Genomic DNA, 18,421 nt, shown 5'->3' on the forward strand with positions numbered 1-18,421 from the left:
GTCACGAGCCCGGGGCAGCTGGGCTCTCAGCGGCCGTGGGCGCACGTGTCACGAGCACGTGTGGCCTCAGCCCTCGGCCGCCCTGTGCCCACGTATCGTGAACGTGCCAGACCCCAGCAGCCGCCCACCCACGTGTCACGAGCACGGGGGGTCTCAGCAGCCCTGTGCACATGTAGCACGAGCCCAGCAGCCGCCCACCCACGTGTCACGAGCACGGGGGTCTCAGCAGCCCTGTGCACATGTAGCACGAGCGTGCAAGGTCTCAGCCAGCCTTCCTTGTCCCCCCCACCCCCCGCGGGCACTGGGCTCTGTAGCCGGCCACTGTCCCCAGGGATCTGGCAGGCTGTCCCCATGCTGTCCCGGGGAGGCTGAGTGTCCCCGGCCGCGGCGCCGTGTCCTCCCCTGCCCCTGCCACCCCCGGGGAGGCCCCAAGGCCGGCGGTGACCTCTGTCCCCGGCCAAGGCTGGCTGCTGGTGCCCATGTCATCACGTGGAGCGGGCACCAGCGGGGCCACCGGAGCCACCCGAGCCGAGCTGGGAGCTGGGAGCAGCCGCAGCGCTGGACGGTGGGATGGATGGACGGACGGACAGGTGGGCAGGGGGAGGGCTGGGGGCTGGGGGGCCCACCGGGACCTCCGCCCCCGACAGCCAGCTGGTGGGTGCCCCGGGTGCTAGTGGGGACACTGAGGTCCCACTGCTGGGGGGCCAAGGTGACCCCGTCCCGCCTGGACAGGTGTCCTTGTCCCCATGTCCTGGGCCCAGGTGGCCCAGTCGCAGGCATCCCTGTCCCGGGTGGCCCTGTTCCCAGTCTCCCTATCCCAGGTGTCCCAGTCCCAAGTTTCCCATTCCCACAGGTCCCAGTCCCAAGTGTTCTTGTTTGCAGTGTCCCTGTCCCATCTGTTCCAGTCTCAGGTGACCCTGTTCCCAGTCTCCCTATCCCAGGTGACCCAGGTGTCCCAGTCCCATACTTCCTTATCCCAGGTGTGCCAGTCCCACATGTCCCATTCCTGTGGGGACTCAGGTGTCCCCGTTCCAGGTGTCCCAGTCCCAGATCTCCCAGTCCCAGGTGTCCCTGTCCCACATATCCCAGTCCAACATATTCCAGTCCCAGGTGTCCAAGCCCTACTTGTCCTTGTTCCCAGTGTCCTTGCCCAAGGTGACCCAGGTGTCCCCATCCCAAATGTCCCAGTCCCATATATCCCAGTCCCAGCTGTCCCAGTCCCCATGTCTGGCTGTGACTGAGGGAACCCCAGAGTCGTGCCCAGCAGGGGGGGACACCCCCACCCAAAGCACCCCTCGGTGCTGGGTCCCAGCAGTGCCAGGGGACAGGAATCCCCAGCAGCCACCGCTGTGCCCACAGGGCTGGACTGGGCGCAGGGTGGACGTGGGTGGGAGGAGGCGTGGATGCAGGGTGATTCCAGGGTGGGAGCAGTTTTTTTTCGAGGGCTGCATGGGGGTACAGGTTTGGGGGGACAGTGGGTGCAGGTGTGGGTGCAAGTTTGAGTGCAGGATGAGTCTAGGGTGGGTGCAAGGTGGGTGCATGGGGTTTTTGGGGGAAGTGCATGGTAGGTGCAGGTTTGGGGGGGTGGGGGATGCAGACTGGGTGCATGGTGGGTGCAGGGCTGGATGTAGGCATGGATGCAAAATGAGTCCAGGGTGGGTGCAGTTTTTTTCTGGGGGGATGCACGGGGGGTACAGGTTTAGGGTGTTTAGTGGCTGCAGGGCAGCCCACCCCCCACACTCCCCATCCCACCCCCCACCCCCACTCCCTGTCTGCTCCCCACGGCAGCAGCATGTGGCTGGGAGCCCCCCTGGAGCAGCTGCCCACCCCAGCGTTGACCCTGGACCAGGCAACGGTGCGACGCAATGCCGAGCGCATGCAGGAGCGCTGCCGGGCCCTTGGCCTCCGCCTGCGCCCCCATGTCAAAACCCACAAGACCCTGTGAGTGTGCCCCTCAAAACCCCCCACCGCTATCCCCCATCCTCTCCCTCAGCACTGCTCAACTTGCCCCCCAGCATCCTCCTAGCACCCCTCACCTTCTACAGCAGCAGCCTCCCAGTATCCCCCCAGCATCCTCCCAGCACCCCCTCAGCATCCCCCATCATTCCTCCAGCATCCTCCCAACATCCTTCCGAGCGTCCCCCTTCCTTCTCCATGCCTTCCAACTTCACCCCCCGTATCCTTCCAGTACCCCAGTATACCTCCAGCAACTTTCCCAGCACCCCTCATCCTCCCCCCAGCATCCTCCCCGTATCCCTCCCAACATCCCCCCCATCCCCTCCAGCACCACTCAGCACCCCCTATCACCCCCTCACCCCCACCCCCCCCAGAGAAGGTGCCGAGCTGGCGACAGGCGGCACCCGCCGAGGCATCGTGGTCTCCACCTTGGCCGAAGCCCGGTTTTTCGCGGCGGGGGGCTTCGATGACATCCTCTACGCCTACCCGCTGCCAGGGGGGCGGCTGGAGGAGTGTGCCGCCCTGGCCCAGCGCCTCCAGGCCTTCCAGCTCCTCCTCGACAGCCCCCAGGCCCTGGCCCTCCTGCGCCAGCACCCACTGCCCCCCGGCAAGCGCTGGCTCGTCTGGCTGAAGCTCGACTGCGGGAATGGCAGGGGTAGGTGACCCCCTGCCCCACCAAAAGCAGCCCCCCGTGAAACCCCACTAGCGCCTGGGGTGTGTTGGCGTGGGGGGAGGCATTGATGGGGCATCACGTGTCTTCTCCAAGGGTGTTTTCGCCCCAGGATGCTCTGGGAGGTGGGATGTGCCATGGCCCCCCCCAGCCCCACCATCTCAACCAGGACAGGACATTTGAAGCCCCCACCCACCCCAAAAGTCATTCTTTGAGGAAGTTCCATTGGGTAGGGATGCCCCACGTCCCTCAGAGCCCCCAGAACCACCATCTCAAGCAGGATGGGGCACCTAAACCCCTCCCCCCCCACCCAAAGTCACTTTTCAAAGATGCTCCGTAGCAAAGGATGCCCCATGTCAGTCCATGATCTCAACCAGGATGGGGCATTGCAGACCCCCCCAGAAGTCACTGTTCAAGGTTGCTCTGTGGGGAGGGTGCCCCGTGTCCCCCCAGCAGCTCCATCAGGATGGGGTATTTAACCCCCTGCCCCCCAAAGTCATTATTCAAGGATGTGCCATGGGGTAGAGGTGCCCCAAAGCCCCCGTGGTGGCACCCCCACCCCTCCCGAAACCCTATTTTCTCTTCCTCACCCCCCCACTGTGCTCCATGGAGGGTGATGCCCCACATCCCCCCACCCCACAATCCCCCATCCCCACCCCAGCCCAGCACAGGCCCCCAGAGCCCCCCCAGCACCCCTGAGCCATGCCTGGACTGTCCCCCTGGCTGGCAGCCGGCGTGCGGCCCACGGACCCCGCTGCCATGGCGCTGGCACGGGCCATCGCCCAGGACGCTCCAGAGGAGGTGACACTGGTGGGGGTCTACGCTCACTGTGGGGACACCTACGGCTGCCGTGATGTCCCAGCCATCCAATCCATCGCCCGGGCCACCACCACCGCTGTTCTCGACTTCGTCACCGCGTGAGTGTCCCAAACCCAGGCATGGGCAGGGTTAAGGGAATTTTCTTTTTTTTTTTTTTTTTTGGGTGGGGGTGTCAAGCTGACCACCATGGGGTGTAGGTGCCCCCCTCCCCCCAGCCTATAAAGCCCCGGTGGCTGGTTGTAAATGCAAATCACCCCCATAAAAGGGGGCCCTACAAAGCCCCCCGGGGTGCCGGAGGAGGATGCTGGTGGTTCCGGTCAACTTTGATGTGGCTTTGGTGGCAGGTTGTGACCTGTGTCATTGTTCCCCTCCCCAACTTTGTCACCCTTTTGTCCCAGAGAGGTTTTACATCCTGGAGGGAATTGCTGCTGGATGGCTCCTGCTGGGGGGAGGGGGGGCACTGGGGTCCCTTGGGACCCCCAACACCCCTGCTCAGGGACATGGTCCCTGGGGATCTCCAGTCCCACCCCAGCTGGTTGTGGCCCTGTTTCTCAATGGGGAAACTGAGGCACACAAGGAAACCTGATGCCCTCCCAGCTCCCACCCCACCCCCAAAGTTGGGGGGGGCAGCTCTGCCACATCTGGGGCTAGTTCCAAACACATCTGGGGGGGTCCCAGGCATATCTGGGAGTGCCCTGGCACATCTGGGGGGCTCCTGTGCACATCTGTGGGTGCACTGACACAGAGGGGGGGTGCCTTGGAACATTTGTGGATGTTTTAACACATCTGGGGAGATTTTCAGCTCATATGGGGGGATCTCAGGCACATCTGGGGATGCCAGGCCACATCTGGGGGTGGTCCCAGGCACATCGGGAGGGGCGCTCTGGCATATCTGGGGGGGTTACCTGCCTTGAGTGTTTGAGGAGGCTCCCTATTGCATCTGGCTGGCATCTGGGCACATCTGGCAGGCTCCACAGTACATTTTTGGGTCTTCCTGGCACATTGCGGGGGGGTGTCTGCCACATCTGGATGGCTTCCATAAACATTTTGGGGGGCTTCCTGGTACATCTGGGACTCCCTGAGGCATCAGCTCTGGTCCTGATCTCCATGGTGCCCAGGGGTGATGGACCCACCTCCTCATGCTCCGGCAGCACCCAGGAGTGATGGATCCACCTCTGCTCCTGCTCCTGTGCAGGAATTGTGCCTGGGGTGAGGGACCCACCTCTGATCTTGTTCCACATGGTGTCTGAGGTTGAGGGACCCACCTCTGGTCCTGCTCCCATGGTACCTGGGCTGCCATGCTCAGAGGGTCCCCATGTGCTGGCAGGCTGCGGCAGGCAGGGGTGTCATGTCCCCAGGCCACCATCGGCTCCACGCCGTCCTGCAGCCACCCGGTGCCGGAGATGGCCCAGCTCACCGAGCTCCACCCGGGCAACTACCTCTTCTATGGTGAGTGGATTGGGACCCCCCCATTCCCCAACAATGGTGTGACACACCCCCCAGGGTGGGCTGCACCCCAAACCTGAGCTGAGTACCCTTTTCTCCCAGACCTTCAGCAGACCCTGCTGGGTTCCTGTCACCTGGAGGAGGTGGCCATCCGTGTCCTCACCAGGGTCATCGGTCACTACCCGCACCGCAACCAGCTGCTGGTGGACTGTGGGTGGGCGGCCCTCAGCCTCCACGGCCGCGACCAGGTGCCCATGGGCTGCGCCGCCATCGAGGGGCACCCCCAGCTCAGGTGGGCACCATGGTGGGGGCATGGGGGGACACACACATGGGTGGGGACGTGATGCCATGTCCCTGCAGGCTGGTGGGACTGACGCAGGAGCACGGCCAGGTGGAAGCCATCGATGGACAGCTGGATTTTGAGCGCTTCCCGCTGGGCAGCGTCTTGGCTCTCATCCCCTTCCATGTGAGTACCCGCCGTGCCGTGCCGCGCTGTGCCACGCAGTACCATGTTGTGTTGTGCTGTACCGTGCCGCAGCCCCTCGGCTCAGCGCCCCTCCCCGCTGCAGGCCTGTGCCACCGCCGCCATGCACCCCGTCTACTACGTCCACGCCATGGGGAAGGTGGTGGAGCTCTGGCACCCCGTCCGCGGCTGGTAGGGAGGAGAGCGGGGAGCTGTAGGGGTGCTGCGCCCACACCGAGACCCTGCGCCTGTGCCAAGACCCTGCATCCATGCTAGGGCGCTGCACCCACACCGAGGCCATGCAACCACGCTGGGGTGCTGTGCCCACGCCAAGGTCCTGTGCCTGCACCGAGGTCTTGCACCTATGCCAAGACCCTCCACCTGTGCTGGGGTGCTGCACCCACTCAGAGACTCTGCACCCACGCCAAGACTGTGCACCCATGCTGGGGTCCTGCACCCATGTCAGGGTGCTGCACCCACACCGCGGTCCTGCATCCATGCCAGGGTGCTGCACCCATACGGAGACCCTGCACCCATGCCAGGGTGTTGGACCCATGCTAAGACCCTGCAACCACACTGGACCTGCATCCAGGTGGGGTGCTGTACCCCACGAAGCCCCTGCACCCATACCAGGGTGCTGTGCTCACACCGAGGCATCGCTCCCATGCTGGGGTGCTGCACCCAGGGTCCAGCACCCACGCCAGGACTGCGCAGCCACGCTGGGTCCCGCACCCATGTGGAGACCCTGCAACCACACCGGGCCAGCACCCACCTGGGGTGCTGCCCCCGCACCCTGCAGGGTGCTGCACCCATCCCGGCGCCAATAAAGCTGCTTCTCCCACCTCCAGGCATTTTCGCCGCCGGGGCAGGGAGGGGACAGGCGGGGGGGAGAACACCGTCCCCCCGGTCGCAGCGTGACTGGGCGAAAGCGACCCCCTCCGGCCCAGTTTGGCCCAGTCCAGTCCCAGTCGGGCCGGTGTGGGCCGGGGGAGCGGCGGCGGGACGCGAACTTGAGACCCCCGGGAGCGCCCCCCTCCACTACCCCCGGCACCGCCGAGCCGGGGGGCGGAGCTACACGATAAGCCCCGCCCCACCGCCCCGCCCGCAGCCAATGGCGGAGCTCCCCACCCGTCCCGTCGCGCGGCGGGCCGCGCCCAGCCCAGCCGAGCGGAGCCGAGCGGAGCCGAGCGCGGCCGGACCGGACCGAGCGGAGGCGAACGGCGGCGGAGCGGGGCCGAGCGGGGCCGGGTCGGTTCGGGTCAGATCGGAGCGGCTCGGCCCGGGGCGGGGGGGCCCGGCTGCCCCCGCTCCGCTCCGCCCCGCCGCGGCGCCTTTGTCCCGCCCGGGCTGCTGCGCTCGGGCTGGGGGCGCGGGTGGTCCTGTGCGCGGTGTGTGTCATTCGGGTTTGGTTTGTTTAATTTTATTTTATTTTGTTTTGTTTTAGTTTTATTTTATTTTGTTTTGTTTTATTTTGGGGTTTTTTTGTTGTAGTTTGGTTTAGTTTGGTTTGGTTTATTCGATTTTATTTTGGCTTATTTTCGTTTATTTCATTTGTATATATTTTTCTTTCTTTTTTTTTTGTTTTACTTTCTTTAATCCTGTCGTATCCTATCTCACTTTATTTCATACTTTTCCCGTTATTTCCCTTTCTATCTCCCTTCATTTCCCCTTATTTCCCTTCATTTCCCCTTATTTCCCTTCATTTCGTTTTATTTCGGTTTATTTCGTTTCAATGTATTTTATTTCATGTTTCTTTTTTGGTTCTACCCGCTTACCCTGTGTTTATTCGCTTTCTTCGTTTTATTTAGTTTATTATTGCTTTTGCTATTTCTTTTCCCTTTATTCCCCCCCCCGCCCCCCCGCAGCGGGAGCTCAGGGGGCCCCGGGCCAGGGGGCACTTGGGGGTCTCGGGGGGCAGTTCGGGGTCTCGGGGGGGCAGAGCAGGGTTTGGGGGCAGTTGGGGGGTCCCGGGGGGGCAGTTCGGGGTCCCGAGGGTTACACAGCGGGGTTTGGGGGGCGGGGGGGGGGGGGGGGGCGAGGGGCACAGTGAGGGTTTGGGGTGACCGTTGGGGGGGGGCGGGGGTTTCGCAGCGGGGCTTGGGGGGCAGTTGGGGTGTCCCGGGAGGGGCAGTTGGGGGTCCCGGGGGTAACAGCCGGTTTTGGGGGGTAGTGGGGGCTCCGGGCAGCTGAGGCAGCCCCCGCTGTGCCGCAGGGGCTGGGGGCTGCAGGAGCGGGAGGATGACGGCGGGGGGGTGCTGCACCCCCTGCCCCCCCGGCTTCGGCACCACCGAGCCCTGTGGCCGCGCTGACACCCACTGCCAGCCCTGCACCCACAGTGAGTACCCCCCCGCACCCACAGTGAGTACCCCCTCCCCCGGCACCCACACAGCACCCACTCTGCACCCACTCTCCCCCCAGCACCCCCTTAGAACCCCTCCCACCCAGTGCCCCCCCAGCACCCACCACCCACACCCAGTATACTGCCCCTCAGAACTGCCCCCACCCAACACCGCCCATCGCTCCCCCCAGCACCCACCTCCCACGCTCAGCCCCCCCGCGCACCCGGGGGACACGGCTGTTACCCCTCCTGGGCACGGGGGGGGGGGGCTCATTGGGGTGGGGGTGGGGTGGGGCAGCTGTGCCTCAGTTTCCCCACGTGTGGCTCTGGGGTGCTGTGCACCACGGAAGGGGGGGGCACAGAAAATTGGGGTGCATTGGGGACACCCCCCACCCCACCCCACCATATTTAGGGTCCCCTTCCCCCAAACCACCTGCAAGGGGAAACTGAGGCAAGGGTGGAGAATAGCCAGGGCTCCTCTAACCTTTTTTTTTGGGGGGGGGCCACCCCTTATTCTTACAGGTGAGAACCTGGAGGGCGCAGACATGGAGCCAGTGACAGGGGACCCCCGTGTCACCCCCACCTTGGTGCCACCGCCACCCGAGGCCGGCGGCAAGGACATCATCCCTGTCTACTGCTCCCTCCTGGCCGCCGTGGTGGTGGGACTCCTCGCCTACGTGGCCTTCAAGTGGTAGGTGGGGGGGGTCACGGGGCGGGGGGGGCAGCACCCTGCCCACCCGGGTGACACCCTTGTCCCGGGGCAGCTGGCACACGTGTAGGCAGAAGCAGCAGCTGGCCAAGGCAAGGGCAGGGGATGTGGGGACAGTGCCCGAGGGCGAGAAGCTACAGGGTGACAGCGGGGTCTTCCTCGACACCCCCAGCCTGCAGGAGCCCCCCCAGCACGGTGAGCACCCACCCCCGCCACGTGCTTGGGGCATCCGTGGGGGGGCGGAGGGGGATGTCCCTGATGTCATCAGGATGGGGGTGGGGGTGGGGGTGGGTGTCAGGGGTTGACTGTCCCTGGGGACCTGGTGGGTTGGGGACCTGGTGGGTCAGGGAGCTCTAGGGAGCACCCGGGGGGGGGTGGGGGGTGCCACCATGGCCAGGGAGCACCCAAAAGGGGTTGGGGTCACCCGTGTCCTGGGAAGCGCCCACATGGGGTTGGGGAGCACTCAGATGGGGTCGGGGGGCACCCAAACGGGGGTCGGGGGGCACCCAAACGGGGGTTGGGGAGCACCCAAATGGGGGGCGGGGGGCACCCACAGCCCAGAGAGCACCCAAACGGGGGTCGGGGGGCACCCAAAGGGGGGTCGGGGAGCACCCACAGCCCAAATAACGCCCAAACGAGGGTCGGGGGGGCACCGACACCCCGGGGAGCACCCAGCGGGGGTCGGGGAGCACCCACAGCCCGGGGGGCGCCCAGCGGGGGTCGGGGAGCGCCCCCGCCCAGCCCCCCCCAGCCGGGTGCCGACCGTGCCCCCCGCAGCGCCCCCGGCCGCCCCCGCGCAGGGCCCGGTGCCGCCGCAGCGGCGGGAGGAGCTGGAGCGGCTGCTGGAGCGGGGCGGGCCCGGGGGCGACTGGCGCGGCCTGGCCGCTCGCCTGGGCTTCGGGCCCGACGCCATCGGCGCCTTCGCCCGCAGCCGGGCGCCCGCCCGCGCCCTGCTCAGCGCCTGGGCCGGGGCCGAGGGCGCCACGCCGGAGGCCTTGTGCCAGGCCCTTGCCGCCATCGGCCGCCATGACGCCGCGCGGCGCTTGGTGGCACCCGGGGACGCCACCTCTGCCCTGTGACCGCCGCGGCCCCCCGGGGGGCTCGCTGCCCGCGCGCCGCTGTGTCGTGCCTCTGTAAAGCGAGGGTGTGCTGGGGGGCATTAAACGTGTCATTGTGTGTCACCAGGGGCGTGTCCTCGGGTGTCTGTGTCACCAGAACCGCGTGTCCCAGGGGTGTCCCCACACGTGTGTCACCACGGCATGTGTCCCTGGGTGTCCATGTATCCCCACAATCTGTGTCCTCAGGTGTCTGTGTCACCAGAACCGCATGTCAGTGGGTGTCCATGTGTCCCCACACACGTGTGTCACCAGAACTACATGTCCCTGGGTGTCCATGTGTCCCCATGATCTGTGTCCTCGCGTGTCTGTGTCACCAGTACTGTGTGTCCCTGGGTGGCCATGTGTCCCCACGATCTGTGTCCTTGGGTGTCCATGTGTCACCAGAACACATGTCCCTGTGACCCGTGTCCTTGGGTGTCCATGTATCACCAAGACGTGTGTCCTTGGGTGTTCGTGTATCTCCACAAGCGTGTGTCCCCAGGTTGTGTGCCCACAAGTGTGTGTCACCAGGATGTGTGTCTTTGGGTTTCCATGTGCCACCAGGACACACATCCTCAGGTGTCCCTGTTACCAGGATGAGTGTCCCTGGGTGTCTGTGTGTCCCCAGAAGCACATGTCCCTGGGATGTGTGACCATGGGTGTCCATGTGTCCCCATAAGTGCGTATCCCTGGGATGTGTCCTCAAGTGTCCATGTGTCATCAGGACATGTGCTCTTGGGTGTTCACGTGTCTCCAAAATGTGTGTCCTTGGGTGTCCCTGAGATGTGTGTCCTCAGGTGTCCATGTGTCCCCACAAGTGTGTGTCCCTGGGATGTGTGACTTTGGGTGTCCGTGTTACCAAGATGTGCATGTGTCTGTGTCACCCCACAAGCACTGTCATGGGGACATGTGTCCACAGGCATCCATGTGTGTCCCCAAGAGCATCACTGGGATGTGTGTCCTCAGGTGTCCATGTGTCCTCCCACAAGCGTGTCCCCAGGCATCCGTGTGTCCCCACGCACGTCCCACACCCATCCCCATAAGGACCTCAGGGGGGTGTGGGTGGCCCTGGGTGGGTGGGGGACTCCCCAAAAGACCCCAAGGCAGGTGGCACGGGGGGACACTGCATGATGGAAAAGAACCAGTTTAACCCCAAAACATGCGTAGGCACCCCAACGCCCACCCCACAGAGGTTCGGGGCTCATGAGGATGCCGAGTGACAGGGGGTCCCCAAGCGAGAGGGGATGGGCCAACGTGCCAGGCCACCGTGTCTCTACCAGTGCCACCACCAGGTCCCCTCGGCCACCCCCCCGGCCCTGCCAAACCTCTTTCGGGGCCGGGTCCAGTGTTGATTTTTTCTCATTTTTCTTTTTATTATTTTTTTTCTTTTTCTTTTTTTACATAAAAAGTTCCGTAAAAATTGGATAAAGTAAAATGATTTAAGCAGTAAAATCAATCTTATCAACATAGCATGAGGCCTGCCAGAAATCCAGGGGCAGCCCCGCTCTGCAATATTTACATGGAAACAGATTAAACCTCGCAGAACCAAAAATAAAACCAAGGAAACAACTGGGGGGGGGGGGGGGGGGGGGGGGGAGAAAAAAAAGAAAAAAAAAAAACAAACAATAACCCCAAAACTATCCTTACAAAGTGTTCCCGTGGTATCGACACAACTTGGGCTAAAAGCAAAAAAAAAAAAACAACCAAAAAAACAAAAAAACCCCAAATTATCAATATATTCACATATATGTTAAAATATAATACAGAGCTTGGTGACACACGGGGGGTGCACACCGACAGCACTGCGGGGGGGCAGCCGGCGAAGCCTCGCGTCGCACAGCCCGGGTTTTCCTCTGCATTGCCCCGGCAGCACAAACCGCCTCACGCCATAAGGAACAAAGTTTATTTTCTTTTTTTTTTTTTCCTTTTTTTTAAAAAAAAAATAATAAATTCACAGGTTGGTGGTTTAAAACCGCGAATCCTGGTATTCCAAGGTTTGGCTGCACCTGGCATCGCTGGGGTGGTGGTGGGGGTTACTCCAGGTCCGTGTCCTCTTTGGGTTTGTAGATGGCCCCGAATTTCTGCATGTACTTCTTGATGTACTCCTTCGTCTTGTGCTTCACGTTCTCGTTGCACTCCAGATCCTCCGGGTTCTTGCAGTATTTCAGCTCCTTGTTCATGACGCCATGAGTCAGCTGCAGGGGACAGGTGTGGCCAGGAATACCCACCATTATTCCCAGTATTCTCAGTCTTGGGGATTCTCCAAGCTATTTTGCTATTATTCCCCAAATCCTTGCTATTATTCCCCTAATATCTGCTATTACTCCCCAAATATTCCCCAAGCTATTTTCCTGTTATTCCCAAATACTCCCAAAGCTATTTTCCTGTTATTGCTTAAATAGTCCCCAAATACTTCCTGTTATTCCCCAAACATTCCCCAAATATTGGCTATTATTATTCCCCAACTATTTCCTAAGCTGTTTTGCTATCATTCCCCAAAGACTTGCCATTTTCCCCCAACTATTTCCTATTATTCCCCAAACAATTTTGCTATTATTCCCCAACTATTTGCTACCATTCCCCAAATATTTGCTATTATTCCCCAAATATTTGCTATTATTCCCCAAATATTACCCAAGCTATTTTTGTTCCTATTTCCCAAATATTTACTATTATTCCCCAAATAGCCCCAGTATTTGCTATCACTTCCCAACTACTTCCCAAGCTGTTTTGCTATTACTCCCCAAATACTCCCTATTATTCCTCAACTACTTCCCAAGCTATTTTGCTATTTTTTCCCAAATATTCCCCAAACAATTTTGCTCTTATTCCCCAATTACTCCCCCACTATTTGCTGCGATTCCCCATGGACCAGCTCTTGTTCCCCCAAGATTGCCCTTTCTCTGCCCCATCTGAGCCGGCAGCCGGGGCGCTGCAGTCCCCCCTTCCCTGGGTCCAGAGGGGATGTCCCCAGCCGTGCCACCACTGTCACCTTGCGCGCCAGGTGTTTGAAGTCCTCCGTGGTGGTGATGCGCCCCACCTTGCAGTCGGGTTTGCGGTAGGGGTTCAGGCACTGCACTATGAACTGCGACATCTGCGGGAGAGGAGACCCAGATCCAGCCCTGCCCTCGCTCACCAGCCCCGCCGCCCCTTCCCAGGGGCACCCCAGCACCCCGAGCAGTGGGTGCCCCATGACAGTGTCACCTGCGTGGGACAATGAGCCCCAGCACCCCACACCAGTGTCCCCCTCGGACATGTCACTGAGGTGGGACAGTGAAAAACCCCGCAGGGCACTGGGGAAACTCACTTCTTTCCTGAACACTTCCTTGCTCTTCTTGGCCAGCTCGCTGGACGTGTCTGCTTCTGCTGTCTTGGGCTTCTTGGAAGACTGGAGAGAGGGGGAAAAAAAGGATGCTGGATGCTCCCTGGGGCAATCCCTTGCTCGGTCCCTGTCCCCACCTTGGGGACAGCAGTCCCACCACCCAGCCCTGTCCTACAGCCAGGTGGGCAGCACACACTTCCCAAGCCCAGTGCCAGCACACTTAGCCCAGTCCTGGTGAGCGGAATTCCCAGCCTGATGCTGGCACGCTCCCCAGCCTGGTCCTGGCAAGCTTCCCAGCCCAGGCCTGGTGCACTCCCCACCCCAATCCCACCAGCCTTCCCAGCCTGCTCCCAGTGCGCTTCCGAGCCCAGTGCTGGAATGCTTCCCAGCCCAACAGCGGCACGCTCCCCACCCCAAACCAGGCACACTCCCCAGGCTGGTCCCAGCACTTCCCAGCCCAGTGCCAGTGTGCTTCCCAGCCTGATGCCAGCATGCTCCTCACCCCAATCCCGCCACGCTTCCCAACCTCATCCTGGTGAGCTTCCCAGCCCAGCACTGGCACGTTCCCCACCCTGACCCTGGCACGCTTCCTAGCCCAGTCCTGGTGTGCTCCCCCAGCGCTTTCCAGCCTGGTCCTGGGACACTCTCCAGCCCAATTCCAGAGGGCTTCCCAGTCTGATCCCAGCACACTCCTCAGCCCAGTTCCAGGGTGCTTCCCAGTCTGATCCCGGCACACTTGCTGGCACACTCCAGCCACACTGCTGGGCTGGGAAGGCACAGCTCCTGGGGAGACATGGAACCACTCCTCGCTCATTTTCTTTGGAAAAAAAGCTGGAAAAAGGGCATGAGCTGGTCCTGGGGAAGTCAGGCTGGTTTGGAGGGGAGGGCCAGCCCTGCAGTGGGGTCTTTAGCTGGAGGTGAGGCAGGAAGAAAGCTGAGGTTCCCCCCTCCCCATTTATTTCACCCATGTCCAAGCCTTATCACCGGCACAACGATGACTCACAGGGATGGACCCAGCACGGCTGGACCCCCGGGTCAGGGGGGGCACTGTCCCAGCCTTGCTCTGGCGGCTGTTTGAGCCAAGCTCGTTTACTCAGCCCATGAAACCAGGCGCTCAGTGGCAGCTACCGACTGCGGCAGAACCGTCCCTGCTGGAGCCACCTGCGCGGTGTGCCGGCACACTGGCACGCCATCAGCCCTCATGCTGAAAGCACTGCGAGGGCTGGGACCCCACTGGTGAGCGTTTACAACAGGTTCTCTTTAGCTACAGGTGATCACTGAAGGATAAAGGGAATTCTATAGGAATTTCTGGCTGTTCCCCTAAGTACTAATCCCACAGAGCACAAGCACCAGCTGATCTAATTTGTTGCCGATACTAACAGAGTAGAAACTGCACCCACTGCATCCCTTCACCACCAGCTCAACACCTACCTCCCCATGCACTCCCACCCATCCCTATGGGCTTTGCCTTCAAGGCCTGTGACCTCCTCAGAGTCTAAGAGAGCAAACAGCTGCATCTCTCCTCTGGCGCTTTATCAGGAGAGGTTTGGGTACCGCGAGTTATCACAACTTGGATTTTAAAGATGGGGAGCGCAAAAAGGCTTGTTAAAGGCTTGCGAAGCTGGAGGGAGATCTGCCTTCTCCTTCTGCTCTTTAAAAGTGCCCTGCTATTTCTTTTAATTAAAAAAACTCAGTTTTTTGAAGTATTGAACACTGGAAAAAGCAGGAGCCATCCCATCCCTTCCAAACCCCACAGACACGCCTGGCCGAGGCTGGAGGGCAGAGCTGCAAATTCCCATAAGCAAAGCGACGTGGGGCTTAGATCAGCCCCCCACAGGGAAGTTTTATGGCTGGGGGCTGTCCCAAGCAAGCGCTGGTGCGTCTCTGGGCTGGCCGCACATCAAAGCTCACCGCTCCCTGCCCACTGCTCAGGGACCGACATCAGAAGGCCAGTGATGGGGAGCAGATGGCTCCCTGCTGGCTCCCGGCGCGGCTCCGGCACCATGGTGTCACCAAGCCCTGCCACCTTCCATCACCAAGCCCTTCTCCACCACCACCACCCCAGCATCTCCAGCACACCCCAATTCCTCTTAATTCCCTGAGCCAGCACAAGAAAGGAGTATTTTCTACATGGGTCAGTTTGGTAACAACAGGATTTTAACGTAGCCCTCAGAGGATGTCATAAACTATCAGCGCTAATTAGCTTGCCCCAGTAGAGCCAAGGACAGGTCTGGAGTTTGCAGGGAAGCGCTGTAAATACCAAATAAAGAGGTGTGTAAATAAATGTGTAAAGGAAGTAAATGCAAAAATAAAGCTTACCTGGTCGGGTTAAGCCTGGGGCTAAATGCTCCTGGGATTTTAAGCTCCATTGCTTCCCCCCGACCGTGGGAGCCACCTGGGCTGTGGGGGTGACTTGGAAGGGGGAAAACGGCACTTTTTGGGGACCGGAGCAAGGATAGGCCAAACACCAGATGCCCACCAAGCTGCTGCCCCAGCATAGGCAGTGCTGCCAGCACCAGGCAACCAGCACCGCCTGGCAGCTCATGTGAAATCCTGCTCCTCTCGGCCACAGCATGCAGAGTGGGGGGAAAACAAGTGCCAAAATTTGTAGGGGAGAAATGAGGAGACACAGAAACTGTATTTCTAAGCTACTACTTGTGCAAAGATGCTGATTTCTCCTCATGTTAAAATTAATCTTTAACATTAAAACTTCCTTATCAAAGGGCTTTAGCCTGCATTGACATGACCACAGCACTTCCCCCATAGCTCCTCCAAAATGCTCCTGTAATTCAAAGCCATGCTGCCTGCCAGGAAACCTGTAACACAGGAAAAGACCCCCAAAATGGTGGTATTCACATTTATCAGCCTTGCTGCTTTATGCAAAAACCCTCCAGAGAAGAGGTGAGGATGGAGAAGCCGGCAGATGCTGTTAGGGGAAAATCAGCCTGGGATGGGGTGATGGTGGGAGGGGAGCAAGAAGCCAAATGTGCTGGGAAATCCGGAGGAGCCTGTGCAGGGGGGACAACAAAATCCTCCGGCAGCATGGGATAAGGCTGCTGGAATCTGCTCCACTGATACTGGCTTTTCCATGCTCTCCACAGGGTACCAATAAGCAGAGACACAAACACATCCGTGCAATAAATCCGGGCTTTTTCCATCTTAAAAGAACACCAAAACTTTGGCATCCAGCCCCATGCCAGTGCCAGCCTCCCTGAGCACTCTGCCAGGCCACTCTCTCATGAAACCCCTCTTCCAAGGGGAAAAGCAGGTTTAAAAATGTCCTTTAAAGGGAAATAGCAAGCGTGGCTTCGAATGCCTTTCCATCAAAATAACTATACTGGTGTGCGAGCCCCAGGCAACCTCACCCACTGCTGACACCAGCCACAGCAACAGCAGCCATGCCGGGGCTTTGAGGGTATCAGGAAGGGAGCAGATGATGCTCCAAAGCGTGTTGAACACACTCCGGAGGAAATAAAATACCCCAGTCGCTGCCGATGCAAGTGTTTCGCCAGGACGAGCAGTGCCTCGTGGCTGGGGAACACCAGGAATAGTACAGCAGCTGTCGGATGGCCAGAGCCGTGATGCCAGCGGGTTTAATCCCTCTTGGAAAAGGTGCAGGGTGGGGAGGAGGAGGGTAAAAAAATCCAAGGAATGTGGTTACAATTTCAGGGTGGAAGCATCACTATGGAGGCGGTGGTGAGCAAGCTATGACCATGGGGGAATTCAATGTTATTTCCATGACCGGGAAAAACCCAACCTTCAGGCCATCCTGGCCAAGAAGGAAAAGATTTAAAGCTCTAAAGTGAGTAAGAACCACATCACCGTAAGGTCAGCCAAAGCTGCATGGCCGCTGTTAATTTAGGAACGAGGTATTGATGGCTTCAGAGAAGTTTTGCACTTGAAAACAGGGCTTTTGGGGTTTGAGTGAGCACTGAAAACTGGCAGAAACAGCCAGCTCATGTCTGCTCTGAGGTGAAGCCTGTCAAGCATCACCCCAGTCCTCGGCATCTCTTTTATCCCAGAGGTTTTGAATCTGGCATGTAAATGCCTGCCCGCATTTACAGAAGCATCTTTCCTAGCTGTTCCCTCTGCAGTCGCAGGCACCACCGAGACCCTCAGTCCATGGGGAAAAAGACTCCCGGGCTGCAAAGCACCAGCACAACTATATCAGAAGAGCCCAACCTTCTTCTCAGCATCTCATTCTCGTTACAAGGACGTTCCTCTATCTCCAGACTGGTCCACACCACTAAGCCTTACCTCATACAGCTAGAGCAGCAACCCCTCCATGGGGATGCAGTTTATGGCTATTCCAGATGAACAAACCTCGCCTTAAAGCCTAAAATGAAGGTCTGTTTGATAAATAGGTTCTCGCGTCTCGCTCTGCATGCCGGTATCCTTCAACAGCAATCTGCAACCCGAATCCAGAAGCAACATGCAAGCGCAGATGAACAGGGATCAACCCAAGGCAAACACAGGGCAAGCCCTTCCCATCCAAGCCCAACGCACTGTAGAAAACGGGCAAATTAGAAATATTTTTCTTTCAGCCTGAGTCATCTGGAATGTTCACAAAGCTGCACGAGGTCAGTTTTTATGTTTTTGCTGAGCACAATAAAGGGAGTTCTCAGCCAGAGCAGCACAAGGTCGCTGCATGGTACTGAACCTGTAGCTCACCTAAGGGATCCAGTGAGCCCCAGCGATCCCAGGACACTCGTGTGTTTATGAATCCTCCCAGTGCCATGATTATTTGCTCCTTTGCCCACCGAGGATCCCACCAGAACCACAGGGGATGCCAGCACGGTACCCATGATGCTGACCCAGGCACAAAATATCATTTAAAAAGCTTTTCTGGATTCCTCTGCAGAAGTCAAGACTCCCTGGCTGAGCAGTTTGTGCCAGGTCTTAGTGCATTTTCTAATTAACTTTTTCCACAGGGAGAGAAATATTTGTAAATAATACAGTTTAACTGAACTCGCCAGGAATCCTGGCTGAAGTACTCAAGAGGTGTGACAGGGATTGGGTTAACACTTGGGATCCTGTGAAACACATGCGAAAGGCGATGGCAGCACATTGGGATGTTCCTGGGCACTGCAGGACAGACAACACCTTCAGTACCTACAGCAAAATTAGTACCGGCTATGTGGGCATCACCCAAGCATCGAGAGAATTGCTCCTGAAGAGTTATAACCCAACAAACCTTTCTCCCTGCAGCTCTCCTCTCTTCTTTTTAGTGAATCAGGAAGGTATACAGGGTGATTTATCTACAGGGGCTCAGCAGCTGCTGCTTGGACTCTGCCCTCCCTGCCTTGCAAGAGCTGGCAGAGCTGGAAACACACACCGATGGCAGACATATCCCCAGGGGGACTCAGCCCATTCCCCTCCCACAGAACGCTGAGGTGGCTGTGGCCACAGAGGGACCTAACTGAAAATCAAGTCCCATTTCGAGAGCAGCTCCATCCTCACAGGCATCAACCTTTGACAGCAGGAGCGATGGAGATTCTGCAGCATTCACCAGGAAAGCAGAAAGGCAGCTGGTGGTGGAAGCAACACAGAGCTCCCAGCTCTTCTACTGCCACACTAAGTTTTTCCTATTTCAGTGATATC

The 18,421-nt window shown here is 59.4% G+C and overlaps 3 protein-coding genes across 5 annotated transcripts in view; 2 read left to right on the forward strand and 1 right to left on the reverse strand.

The window, feature by feature from the left end:
- The first annotated feature begins 463 nt into the window (after positions 1-463).
- Positions 464-6,195, forward strand: LOC121087477 (D-threo-3-hydroxyaspartate dehydratase-like). Its single transcript, XM_040592532.1, has 8 exons — positions 464-590; positions 1,786-1,941; positions 2,331-2,611; positions 3,357-3,543; positions 4,773-4,894; positions 4,994-5,183; positions 5,252-5,357; positions 5,461-6,195. Exons 1-8 carry the CDS (start codon positions 571-573, stop codon positions 5,548-5,550), a joined length of 1,152 nt encoding a protein of 383 aa, XP_040448466.1. The 5' UTR covers positions 464-570; the 3' UTR covers positions 5,551-6,195.
- Positions 5,719-9,582, forward strand: LOC121087476 (death domain-containing membrane protein NRADD-like). 2 transcript variants are annotated; one of them, XM_040592530.1, is made up of 5 exons: positions 5,719-6,742; positions 7,567-7,689; positions 8,215-8,383; positions 8,457-8,596; positions 9,179-9,582. In XM_040592530.1, the coding sequence occupies exons 1-5, from the start codon at positions 5,719-5,721 to the stop codon at positions 9,478-9,480; spliced, it is 1,758 nt and encodes a 585-aa protein (XP_040448464.1). In that variant the 3' UTR covers positions 9,481-9,582. The 2 variants fall into 2 exon arrangements, with proteins under 2 accessions (XP_040448464.1, XP_040448465.1); XM_040592531.1 differs by having other exon boundaries at positions 6,303-6,742; positions 7,525-7,689.
- Positions 9,583-11,225: 1,643 nt separating this feature from the next.
- SETD2 (SET domain containing 2, histone lysine methyltransferase) overlaps positions 11,226-18,421 on the reverse strand; it is a 68,090-nt gene continuing 60,894 nt past the window's right edge. For both annotated transcript variants that reach the window (XM_040589721.1, XM_040589722.1), the window contains exons 19-21: positions 12,806-12,886; positions 12,491-12,592; positions 11,226-11,693 (exon numbers count right to left, since the gene is read on the reverse strand). In XM_040589721.1, the coding sequence (XP_040445655.1) occupies positions 11,532-11,693; positions 12,491-12,592; positions 12,806-12,886 (345 nt within the window). In that variant the 3' untranslated portion in view covers positions 11,226-11,531. The remainder of the gene's footprint in view (positions 11,694-12,490; positions 12,593-12,805; positions 12,887-18,421) is intronic.

The sequence above is a fragment of the Falco naumanni genome, chromosome 4 (assembly GCF_017639655.2).
Source record: "Falco naumanni isolate bFalNau1 chromosome 4, bFalNau1.pat, whole genome shotgun sequence".
Lineage (NCBI taxonomy): Eukaryota > Metazoa > Chordata > Aves > Falconiformes > Falconidae > Falco > Falco naumanni.